We start from the raw sequence: 13,005 nt of genomic DNA, 5'->3' as shown, positions 1-13,005 counted from the left end.
ATGTATAGCGAGTTGGGCAACAGTTCAGTCATCATGCCCGCGTCTTTCATGTGATGGCCTACACTGTGAGAGTGATGGATGAGGAAGAGCTGGATGTGGGTGCTATGAGGAAGATTGCGAAGCTAGCCTTGATGGAAATGACCAGTAACAAGGTGAAACATATTTTTTCAAAGCTTTATTTTGAAGTTTAATTGCAATTTTTGGGCTATTTATGGAGAATTCCATGGTTGTCCCTTTTTGTTGGCTTGTGCTTTTGCACCTTGCTAGGCGCTTTTTAAAGAATTTGTACAAAATTCTTTCTTATGGTGATTATCTAAATAGATTAAATATTCAATTTTAGAATTGGTTCTAGGTATGCCCATACTGTGTGTTTTCTGCATTCATGGTATGGTTTTCTTCTACATTGCCTCAAAATTGTCGCAAGTGCACAACAAAGTTGTTTGTATTTTTGCTCAATCCAAGTTCCTTAGGATTTGAGCTTTGTTACAATCAATCCGAGAGTGAATTTAAGTTTTCTCAAACGCAGACCATGCAAGATGTACATGCATAAAAGAAACTACAAACATAAGTAGAACCTTCCAATTTGTACAAAATCAGTCCAACCTTGCCATATAGTAGTAATCCATTTTCGTGGTCGCATCCATGGCGAGAGAGAGAACTTGAAACTTCAAGAGAGTTGCTGAAAACTTGAATTGACAGGGCTGCTGCTGTTAAAACAGCAACCTAGAGAGACAAAACAGGCTCCTTGAAGTAGAGAAGATAAGAGATGTAGAGGAAAATGAGAGTGATAGCGTAGAGGCTTCTTGGGCTGGGATATTTTAGCAAAGGAAGTGATGCTCAAATGAGAGAAAGAGGCTGTTTTTACAGATGGAGTTGCCTCTTGAATATCATCGTGATGGGGATAGATCATTGCAATTATTGATCTTCAACGAGGAATTCCTAGTAAGACGAGTTATCAACTTGCATTGACTACGTCCTTGCCCTTTGTACACACCGCCCGTCGCTCCTACCGATTGAATGGTCTGCATTAAAACAAGTGTCTGGCCACTTATCTAAAAAGGTGAGTCATCTTTGAAAGCGTTCTTAAATATGTCTCAAGTGTCTTGTTACTTGCCTTGAAGGTGATTTTTCTTTGACAAGTGTCCTTACACGTCTCGAGTGTCTTGCCACTTGTCTAAAAAGATAAGTTATCTTTGACAAGTGTCCTCATACATGTCTCAAGTGTCTCGACACTTCTCTTTCTTTTGGATACTCCTTTTAGATCCTTCTAGCCCTTTACTTCTAGAAACTTCTAGAACTTTCTAGAATCTTCAGTGGAGAACTGCTAAAAAAACATCAATATGGGTATCAAATGAAAGCTCTTTTCGAGTACCACATGATTCTAGCTTCATAACATCAATCCAAGATGCTTATGGAGAGGTAAATGTATTCAATGCAATGAGATCAGATGTATGCACATTGATAGTCTTTCATAATCATGCCATCTTATTGATTGTAACTGTCTTTTTTTGCGGATTTAGCCCACACTCCAAGGCATTAATCCTTTCTATGTGCAAGTTTGACCTTGATATTCAAGGGTTTCGAGTCACAGGTGCCTCTTTTTGGCTAGCTAGGTGGGAGTGTGCATTATCTATGCTCTAAGCCACTACGTGGGTCCACCATAATGTGTTAAGTACTTATCAATAGTCTACTCAAATGCACATATCTGTTGAAAGAAAGAAAACAAATCTTTAAGTTAATATAAATTATAAAAAAGGTTATGTATTTCTCAATTGAGTTGTGACAACTTGGTATTGACAAGGTAGTATTCTTAGAGCAACACCCGAGTAAAATTGAAAACTTGTAACACTTGAACTTGAATACCAATTGCAGTCGTGAAACTAAGTGGCAGAGTTCCACTTCCAAATGTACTGGCCCCAAAGTCTAGTGCCCCTTTTGGTACTTCTTTTTATATTGATAAGTCATAGAGTTCAACTGCTCCGGAGTCACTCTACAACTCTGCAACCATGCACTCATCTACCGGAGTGCTCCTGAAGCCTCCCTTATAAAGGCTCTAGGCCCAAGAGCAACCGGTACAAAAAGATGGCACTCAATAGCAATTGATAAATGATATGGCGTCCCAAAACTTACGAAAAAGGAGACCACTTCACTGCCATAGGAAAGCTTTGTGGCTTCGCCCGGCGATATTTGAGGTAGATGCATGATTTTCTTGTTGTACGAGCGTTGTATGTGACCACCCAGTAGATTGGCATGAGGCGGGATTGTAATCACTTCCGGTGAGGGATCGGATGGAAGCATAGAGATGACTACAATCTACAAAACTTTGCAATACTTTCACTTCAAAACAACTCGAATAACTGAGAGAGAGAGAGAGAGAGAGAGAGAGAGAGAGAGAGAGAGAGAGAGAGAGAGAGAGAGAGAGAGAGAGAGAGAGAGAGAGAGAGAGAGAGAGAGAGAGATATGAAATGAAATGAAATGAATTGTTATATTAAACGTCTTCAAAAGGCCAAGATGACCTATGAGACCAAACTAATACAATCCTTGTGGATCTAATCCAATGTCTGGGTGCAAAAAATAAAATAAAGTAAAGCAAAAGACTAAAACTAAAAGACTCAAAATCGTCAGCGTGAAAGTCATCATCATCATCCATGCCCTAGGATGCTCGGCATCGGGCGTTGTCCGAGAAAGTATTGCCATCTATCGCTAAAGAGCTTTGGGTACGCCTCTGTAAATAATAGTACTGGGCGTCTCCCATGTTGTGCTAGAAGAGCCCCGATTCCCCTAGTGGAGCCTCCGTCGATGTCGTGCTCGCCCCCGTAGAGGTGGGCGTCTAGCTTTCCCAAGCTCAGTGGCTTTGTCCACTAATATACCTCTGGTAGAAGTGGGCTCTGATGTCTGTTGCGAAGCATGCTCATCCGGTTGTTGAGTCCCTGCTCTAAAGAAGTCAGTGATCTCCCTCTGTGAATGTCTCCCACTACTTGGTCTCCTCAAGAAACTTTCCTTGTGTCTGCGCAGCTCTAGCAAAAACAACCCGAGGCATCTCTGATCCTGATATCTCATGACTCTAGCCAACGGTCCAAAGCCCTCTCTGAATAGATAGTGAAAGCGGCCATGTATCTCGTAGTATACCGGACAATGACAAATGTGATGTAACTCTGTCTTTGGCTCTATATGACATAATAGGCATATCCTGGCTTCTGTTGGTACTCTTTAAAATCTGCCATTCTCATTCTCTAGCTCATGCAATGTTGTGCGCATCTGACCAATAGCACATCATATCCCATAGGATAAATGAGTGTCCATATAGGTCGGTCTGATCACATATCCATCCTCTGTTAGTTGGAGGAGATGCTCTTTATAGAAAGCCATCTTTGTGTTCAACTCGTGTACCTGCTATATCCATGTGGTTCTGGTATTTGACCAATAGCACATCATATCCCATAGGATAAATGAGTGTCCATATAGGCCGGTCTGATCACATATCCATCCTCTGTTAGTTGGAGGAGATGCTCTCTATAGAAAGCATCTTTGTGCCCAACTCTTGTCCATGTGGTTCTGGTATCTAGTTGAATCAAATCTTGACGTATAAGTCTAGTGGTCTCCATCCGTGTGAGAGAAAGGGAGGGTGCATGCAAGGAGTATTGGAATGGAGGCAGTGTATCCATGCTGAAGCCGTGTGATTGAAACCTTGATGTCATCTGCCCATACCAACATGCTGTGTCCCCTTGTAGCGCTAGCTGTCGGGATGACTCAAGTGCTAGCCGAGCATATTTGTCTCTGGGAAGGTCCCATAAGTTATGCATGAAGGAGACTGATTTAGTAAGAGCCTCAACTATGAGAGGAGGGACAGCTAGCTCAGTGTGAATAATCTCATGTGGCACTGAGGCTCCGAGAGATCATAGAGACTAGAGGCCTCTCCATACATCTCCATCCATCAGTTCTACCAGATCTGCCCTGGTGGTCCACTGAGGGCCCCCAAATCTGAACCCCATAGAGCATAGCTAAAGCCACCAGAGTGTCAAAAAGCCATAGCCTTGGTCGAGGTTCCTGAAATTGAACCTGCGAACACATCTTCTCCAAACTTCCCAAGGCTGCATAAGCTCTCGTCAATCTAGTCTCTGCTGCTCTCCTCAATGAAAATGCTGGTACAATGAATATGCCGGTACACTGAAGACTACCCCAAGATAGGTGTATGCATCTGTATACTCCACCGTCTCCTGACCTTATGTAAAAGTAGGTGCTGACCTCCTGACCCACTGTGGTGTGGTGTGGTGTTAAAACACCATAACCTTGGTTTTCCCTAGGTTAACAAACAATCCACTATCGTGGGCAAATGTGTACAAAGCATCTAAATGACGTTTCAGGGAGTCGGAATTCAGCACAATATCATCAGCATATAACAATAGAGGGATCCATGTCCCTGCCAACTGTGCTCCTCTATCACCATCCCTCTCAATGTAGTCAGCAACCTCATCCAAGTACATGCCAAATAGTGTAGGAGATAGTGGGCAGCCCTGGTTCATCCCAATAGTGGAGTGAACCAAATCAGAAATCCCCTCTGGAGTGCGTACATGCCCCACTATTGACTTGTATAGAGCCATGATCCCCCAAATCAACTCTTTTGGAACCCCCATCTCTTGTAGTCTGTGCATCAATCTAGGTCTGGGCACTGTATCGACGCCTTTGCGGAAGTCCACAAAGCCGTCTCCCACGTGATCTACCCTCCTCAATAATGGCTCCGAGTGTCAGGATATGATCAAGAGTAGAGAAACCTCTCTTGAAACCCACCTGTCCTGCTGCCCGTACACCCTCTCTCTGTGCCCATCTACTCAACTATTGCTCAAGGATGGATGCGTACAACCATGCCAATGTGTGTCAATCATTATAGTGCGATAGTTCCCAGATTCCATCCTTGAAGATAGGTACAATCGTGGACAAACTCCAAGTATCAGGTAAGCCCTCGCACATGGCACGGTTGAACATCACTGCTAGAAGCTCTGCAAGCAAATCTTTGGCATGTATAAAATGCTTTGCTACCATGCCATCGTGATCATATGCTCTCCTAGTCTTCATCTTGTCAATGGCTTTCGTTACGATCTCGGTGGTAAAGAAAGCACGTGTGTGGGCATGGCTCTGGTAGATCTGGCAGAGGTGGCTGCCCCGAGACGATGTAGAGAGATGATGCATACTGACCTCATACCTCCGTAGAAGTGATGACCGGTGGAGGGGAGTGCTCATGGAAGAGTCGCCATGCCTCGCCTGAATCTTGGCTTAAAAACAATTGATATAAATCTTACTCTAGACGAGCTAGAAACACCCTCTCTTTTGTTTGTACCAAACCTCCAGAAGAAATCCGTGATTGCTTGTGAGTAATGACACCTAGAGGTACCTCCCTCTGAAGTCGGGCTCTCGTCTCTTTGCACTCATCATTATACTAGCTATTTTGGGGTGTGCTCCCAGAACGTCGGCGCTGCCCAGGCTCACTATGGGGGGTATGCCTCTGCTGCTGCATCCTGTAGTGTCTGTGTCTATATAAGTGAGCTCCCCTAAAGGTCTCCCCGGATCCTTTGTGCATAAGTGTCTGTAGATACCATCTATGTATACAGAATAAGTCTTTGAAGTAAAAGTGTATCAGGTATGCATAGGTGTCTGTGCCAGTCGAGCTGTGCTGAACTGGAATGAGACGGTAAACGTGAGGAGAGCATGATCTACTGCTACCCCAATAGGCTTGGGCTTGACTGTGTGTATATACACACACACACACATATATATATATATATATATATATATATATATATAGAGAGAGAGAGAGAGAGAGAGAGAGAGAGAGAGAGAGAGAGAGAGAGAGAGAGAGAGAGAGAGAGAGAGAGAGAGAGAGAGAGAGAGAGAGAGAGAGAGAGAGAGAGAGAGAGAGAGAGAGAGAGAGAGAGATGAAATGACCTATGAGACCAAAAAGTTACCATTGGTGAATCTGATACCATGTCTGAGTACGGAAATTACAAAGTTTGGTGTGTGTGTGTGAGATATATATATATATATATATATATATATATATATATATATATATATATATATATATATATATATATATATATATATATATATATATATATATATATATAGAGAGAGAGAGAGAGAGAGAGAGAGAGAGAGAGAGAGAGAGAGAGATGAATGAAATGAAATGTTATATTAACGTCTTCAAAAGGCCAAAATGACCTATGAGACCAATCTGTTACAAAATGGTGAATCTAATACCATGTCTGGGTACAAAAGAACTAGATACTACTACTAGAATCCATCCTCATCTGCACTCTAGATATCGAGAGATTATGGCTCGAATCCTCTGTTGTAGTCTCCATCGATGCTGTGTAGCCCCTCTCCTCAATCATGATTGTCTAGATCTCCGTAGCTCCAGTGCTCGGTCGATGAGAGTGCCGGTAGTGGTCGAATGAGTGTGGGCCGAGCTCTGCAATGATGACTGCTCCTCTGGTTGTCCCATATCTAGTTGAAAGAAATTTGTAATCTGTCTCTGGGACTGTCTCTCTCTATCTCTCCCCAGTAAAGTGTCTATATCTATGTAACTCAAGTAGATATAGCCCAAGACATCTCTGACCCTCATAACTCATGACCCTAGAGAAAGGACCGAAACCCTCTCTGAATAAGCAGTGGAAATGGCCCCGTATCTCATAGTACATTGTGCAATAACATATGTAATGTAGCTCTCTGGCTCTAACTGACATAAGCGGCATATCTTGCTGTCTGTTGGTATTCCTCTAAATCTACCAGTCTCAATCTCCAGCTGATGTGAGGATGTGCGTATCTGACCAATGGCACACTGCAACCATGAGACATATGTGTGTCCATGTAGCTGGGTCGAATCACAAACCCATCTCCTGTGAGGTGGAGAAGATGCTCTCTATAGAAAGCCATCTTTGTGCCCAACTCCTGTGGCGGCTCTATCCATGTCCTCCTGGTATCCAACTGGATCAGGTCCTGACGAATGAGAGAGAGAGAGAGAGAGAGAGAGAGAGAGAGAGAGAGAGAGAGAGAGAGAGAGAGAGAGAGAGAGAGAGAGAGAGAGAGAGAGATTCCATCCATAGGTTGTAGCCCATTGCAACATGGTCCATAAGCTCGTGAATGATCGAAACTAGCTTGGATAGACAGTGTTCCGTAAGAGTAATAGCAATCACACTGGGTATCCAAGGTTATCAACTCGAGGGGAGACTCCTGATGATAGATGAGAATTTTCAAGTTGTATTCTATTAGGGTTTCCGTGGCAAGCATTTGAGGATACCCCCCTCTGCCAGAAGCTGCACTCCAAAGAAAGATGTCGAATGCCATGCAACTTCGGGCAAAACCTTTCTTGAAAGTTTGCCTAGTCCTTGGAGTGTGCGTCTTGGTAGCTATAGACATCCACCACTGCATGACACTGTCTCAGAGAGAAAAGTGGTGGTTCGAAAGAGCTTTGATTTTTTTGAGTAGTTTCCCATGGCATAGATGTTTTCGAACTGTTGCAGAAAGTGTATTGCATTCTTGGGATCTCTCTCCCAAAAAGTGAAAAAATTTTCTTGTGAAATCTAGAAGCGCCATCTTGCTTTGTCTAATTTTTTGAAGGAACTGCATGCTTTAAGAGGCTTTAAAAATATAAAATTCAATAACTATTTAGATGTCTAAACAAAAAACCCTCTCAGAAAAATGTGCCCAACACATAGTATGAGTTGATAAAAAATGTCAAAAAAATAAATCAAGGGTTGAGGTTGTCTTTGCCTGGACATCTTTAAGGACTAATTTGTTAAAACGCGTATAATTTTACTAAATTGACTCAATTGTAGACCAATTTTTTTTTTGAACAGACTCAAACTTCTTTGAAAACCCCCTCAATAGGTATGTAATGAGCCTATCAAACTTCTATGTTGCTTACATAAAGACTGGCAACATTTACTGCTTCGCCCCAAGTTAAGTAGTAAATTATAATTCGAAGCAAAAAAGGCTCATTTTAAAAAAGATTTTTTAAAATACTTTTAGCATTTTTAACTCAAATATGACTCTCAGAGTCTTAGACACATCCTAACAAGATGCCCAAGAAGTTTCATGAAGTTTTTATGTCGAACGCAAAAAGTTATGCTTAAAATACTATAATCTAGGCTTGAGTCATTGTAGTGGCTCCGACCACTTTTGTGTCCATTACAAGACTAGTGTTAATTAATTAAATTAATCCTAACTCACTTGACTTTGAGGCCAGATTACCCACTTGAATTTAGGCCACTTGGTCGAAGCTCTAAAGTTCAATGATTTTGAAGTTTTTGTTTGTGTGTTGCTATTGGTTTTTCGCTTGGACTATCCAAGCCTGTAACAGTGGTATCAGAGCTCAAACAGATTCTTCTTCTAGGGATGATTCGATCCCTTCTGCGACACACATTGATTGCCGAGAAGAGTTTGACAAACTAGTCAAGTTTTTTTGGTTTGATAAAGAATCTTCGCATCCCGACCCAGAACTTATTAGCCACTCCCACCCTTCATCCATCGCGCATCGGTCGCGTTCCTGTCTTCATGTCTCTGTCTTAAGGGGCATAAGCCATAAAGAACCCAAGAGTACACATGGGTTCTTGTGGAGAATCTGACAGAGATAACACCTCTCAGCGGGGAGGTGAAGAAAAGTTGACACCGGGTGTTGTATATGTCGTGCCAAAGTTCCTAATCCTTTGATGTAGCCTCCGTCAATGCTGTGTAGTCATCCGCAGTCGTGGGCGTTTGGATCTCCCTAGCTTGGTCACTGGATTGATCAACGTGCCTCTAGTGTAAGGAGAATGTGAGCTTTACTGTGGTAGCTGCTCCTGCGGCTGCCCAATGTCCGGTCTAAAGAAGTCTGTGATCCGTCACTTAGACTGGCTAGCCTCTCCTCTCATCTGGCTCTCTCAGTGTCTGTGCAGCTTGAGCAAAAATAATCCAAGACATCTCTGGTCGCCATACCCCATGACTGTAGAGAGTGGTCCAAAGTCCTCTCTGAATAAGCAGTGAAAGCGGCCTCGTATCTCATACTAAACTGGGCAGTGGCATGTGTAGTGCAACTGTCTCAGGCTCTATGTGACATAGGGGACATGACCTGGCCTCTGCTTGTACTCCGCTGTATCTACTAGTCTCGACCTGAAGTTGGTGTGAAGATGTGCGTATTTGGCCAATAGTGTCACAAACTACTGACGTGTCAAAGCCTAAAGAATGGAGCCAACTTACAGATGCCGGCTGAGAGGCCTAAACCCTAAGAAGAACAAGTAACATAAGATTACCAACTTATGGGGACCTCGTCCGATGGGGCCCCAAGTGACATAAAGAATTAAAATAAAGCAGGACTCACACACACACACAAAAGAATTGCGAAGCTGGCTGACGACGTGGCAGATTTCCGAAAATCACGCTGGCTGATGACGTGGCATGCTGTACGGATTTTCGCGTTTTGTGTTGACTGTTGACGTGGTAGGCTGTACGGATTTCCGTAAATTATGCTGGCAGCTTTTGGCTTTGCTTTTTGGACCAGAAGCTTTTGAGTGTTGAAGGCTTTTCACTATAAGTGCTTTTCAGGCCAAGGGCCTTTAAATATGAGGTTAGGGCTCATTCTCTGGCATTAGGGCTCATGCTTCTTGGAGAAGGTGCATAGTCTGGAGTACCGGCTTGTACTGTGTTGATGCAATATAAAGAAATACCGAAAGAGGCGCCAAAGTTTGGGGGCAATACTCTCTTGGGTGGAATTCCGCCACTCCGTGTCGCGTGTCGTCTCTCTCTCTCTCTCTCTCTCAGTTCAGTTGTTATTGAAGTGCTAAAAGTCTGTTCTTTTCTATTGGCCTGTAATGCCCGTCTTGTAACAGTGGTATCAGAGCATCAGGTGTGTGCTTTTCTGAAAGCATACCGGTCCTACCAAAGAGCAGACAGAGCAAGAGCGCACTTCCAAAGTTCATTGGAGATTTTGGCTTCGTGCTCCGACCCCGGACTTATTAGCCACTCCCATCCGTACTTCATCGTGCATCGGGCGCGCTCCCGTCTTCACCGCTCATGTCTTACAGGGCATAAGCCATTAAGATCACTTGCAAGAGAAGGATCCAAAATTTGTTTAGAGCTGCTATTTTTCTCAGAGACAGTACCATGCAAATGTTGATAGCTACCAAGCAGCATACTCCAAGTACTTAGCAAGCTTTCAAGAAAATTTTTGGCCGAAGTTGTATGGTTTGTGACAGCCTCCTTCGGAGTGCAACTTCTGGCAAAGTGGGGTATCCTGAAATGATTGCCATGGAAACCCTAGCATATTATAATTTGAAATTTCTAGACATCTCTCAGCAGGTGTCTCTTGTTAATAACTTTGAAGGTTTAGTGCAATTGCTATCTTGGGACTACCATCGCCGCCAAAGAAACACTCTTTGTCCAAGAGTTGATGGACCATGCTGTGCTCGGCTACGACCCATGGAAGGAACCTAACCCTAATTTTTGGTGCAGGTTTCACGATGGAAAGTCTGTCGACTTTTCGAGCTCGGCTGATATCGAGATTGTTTTTTAAGTTTGAATTTTGTTTGAGAATCTGTTTGAGAACTTGTTTGGTGATCCTGTTTCGAATTTGTTTGAAATGGATGGTATCTGTTTTGAACCTGTCTTGGTGCCGATTTGAATTGTTTGACTTTGGTTTTAATATTGGTTTCAATGATTGGTGATTTTACTCCCGGGTGGAGAAGTGAGAAATACTGTTTTGGTATTGTTTGAACCTTGGAACGACGCAGGCCGATGCCTGGGGAGCGTTTCGTTGTATGCTAGAAAACCTCTGAACGACGCAGGCCGATGCCTAGGGAGCGTTTGGTTGTATACTTGAACCTCCAAGCGACGCAAAGTGCGGTCTGGGGAGCGTTTGGTTGTACAGTCCTCTGAGCTCATGGCCCGGACTTTTTTAGGTCATTTGCGGGGGGAGTGACGAGGTAGTCGTTGAGTAGCTTCATACCGCAGACCGTTTGTCTCGGGGGAGTGCTCAGCGGCGCTGTTTGTTGTGTCTTGTAACATGCATATGTAAGCATTTGTGTTGCATTGTGATGTGCCAATTACTGAATATTCCTAATTGGATAAGATTGCCTGGGTATGTAAATTTTTTAGTGCATCAAGACACCCGTGGAAGATCAGTACGGTCTGGGTGTGATGGCTAATTTTTACTACGCCGGAATATCAAGAGTTCCGATCTGGACGAAAGGAGAAGCTAACTCCTTGATCAAAAGAGCAGAAAGGAGAAGCTAACTCTTGATCAACACAACCGAAAGGAGAAGCTAACTCCTTGATCAAAAGAGCCGAAAGGAGAAGCTAACTCCTTAACAAAAAGAGCAAATTGAATGTCCCTCAGAATGTCCCTCGGAAATTTTTGAGCTATCTTGTGTTGTTTTGCAGATATGCTGTAATCGCGGACGATTCCTCTCTTTCAAGAAGGGGAGATGTCACAAACTACTGACGTGTCAAAGCCTAAAGAATGGAGCCAACATACAGATGCCGGCGGAGAGGCCTAAACCCTAAGAAGAACAAGTAACAGAAGAAGAAGTCCTACCAACTTATGGGGACCCCATCCGATGGGGGCCCAAGTGACATAAAGAATTAAAATAAAGCAGGACTCCCACACACACAAAAGAATTGCGAAGCTGGCTGATGACGTGGTAGATTTCCAAAAATCACGTTGGTTGATGACATGGCATGCTGTACGGATTTTCGCGTTTTGAGCTGACTGCTGACGTGGCAGGCTGTACGGATTTTCGTAAATTACGCTGGAAGCTTTTGGCTTTGCTTTTTGGACCAGAAGCTTTTGAGTTTGAAGGCTTTTCACTATAAGTGCTTTTCAGGCCAAGGGCCTTTAAATATGAGGTTAGGGCTCATTCTCTGGCATGCTTCTTGGAGAAGGTGTAGAGTCTGGAGTACCGGCTTGTACTCTGTTGATGCAATATAAAGAAATATGGAAACGGGCGCCAAGGTTTGGAGCCAATACTCTCTGGGGTGCAATTCCGCCACTCCGTGTCGCGTGTCGTCTCTCTCTCTCTCTCTCTCTCTCTTAGTTCAGTCGTTATTGAAGTGCTAAAAGTCTGTTCAAGTCTGTTCTTTTCTATTGGCACATGGTGCCCGTCTTGTGACAAATAGCACATCGTATCCCATGAGATAAGTGGTGTCCATGTATGTGGGCCTCTTCACAAAACCATCCTCAATAAGCTGGAGAAGATGTCCTCTATAGAAAGCCATCTTCGTGCCCAGCTCCTGTGCGGACTGTATCCAAGTCCTCCTGGTATCTAGCTGAGTTAGGTCTTGGCGGATGACCCTGGTGATCTCAGACTGTGTAAGAGTCAGAGATGGTGCATCCAATGAGTACTTGAAGGTGGGCAATCTGTCCAGACTCCATGCTGAATCCATGTACCTGAAACCATGATGTCATCTCCCCATACCAACATGCTGTATCTCCCTGCATAGCTGTCGAGAGGACTCAAGTGCAAGGCGGGCATATCTATCTCTAGGGAGGTCCCATAAGTGGTGTATATAGGCGACTGATCTGGTGAGCGCCTCAACCAATAGTGGGGGGAAGCTAGCTCTGCTCGAATAATGTCATGTCGTACTGAAGCCTTGGCTCTAAAAGAGCCGCAAGATCATAGAGACCAGAGGCTTCTCCATGCCTCCCCATCCATCAGTACGACCCAGCCTCCCATGATGATCCAATGAAGGCCCCGATGATCCAATGAAGGCCCCCATATCTGAACTCCATAGAGCAATGCGGAAGTGTAACAGACTTGGACACCCCAAGTTAGAAATCTAGCACGACACACGAGAGAATCACTTAAAACACTTCACAAATTTAATCACATGTAAATAGAGTCGACACGGCCCGGCCTAGTTTTGTGCTCAGAGGTGTTGGCCTATAAAATCTGGCGCCCCTTTCGGTATTTATTAATGCTTGAGCAAAGTTACAGAGTCCAAGGGTCCTCTTTGCTCAACTGCTCGTCAGCTAGTCTG

General features: G+C 43.8%; 1 protein-coding gene across 3 annotated transcripts in view; it reads left to right on the top strand.

Annotated features, from left to right (window-relative positions):
• The window catches only part of LOC147446206 (ARM repeat superfamily protein), a 204,488-nt gene that overhangs the window by 23,796 nt on the left and 167,687 nt on the right, over nt 1-13,005 (top strand). For all 3 annotated transcript variants that reach the window (XM_086525470.1, XM_086525469.1, XM_086525468.1), the window contains exon 4: nt 9-152. In XM_086525470.1, the coding sequence (XP_086381596.1) occupies nt 9-152 (144 nt within the window). The remainder of the gene's footprint in view (nt 1-8; nt 153-13,005) is intronic.

Source organism: Adiantum capillus-veneris, chromosome 12 (assembly GCF_014529385.1).
Source record: "Adiantum capillus-veneris isolate H3 chromosome 12, ASM1452938v2, whole genome shotgun sequence".
NCBI lineage: Eukaryota > Viridiplantae > Streptophyta > Polypodiopsida > Polypodiales > Pteridaceae > Adiantum > Adiantum capillus-veneris.
This window is presented reverse-complemented; position numbering and strand designations above follow the sequence as displayed.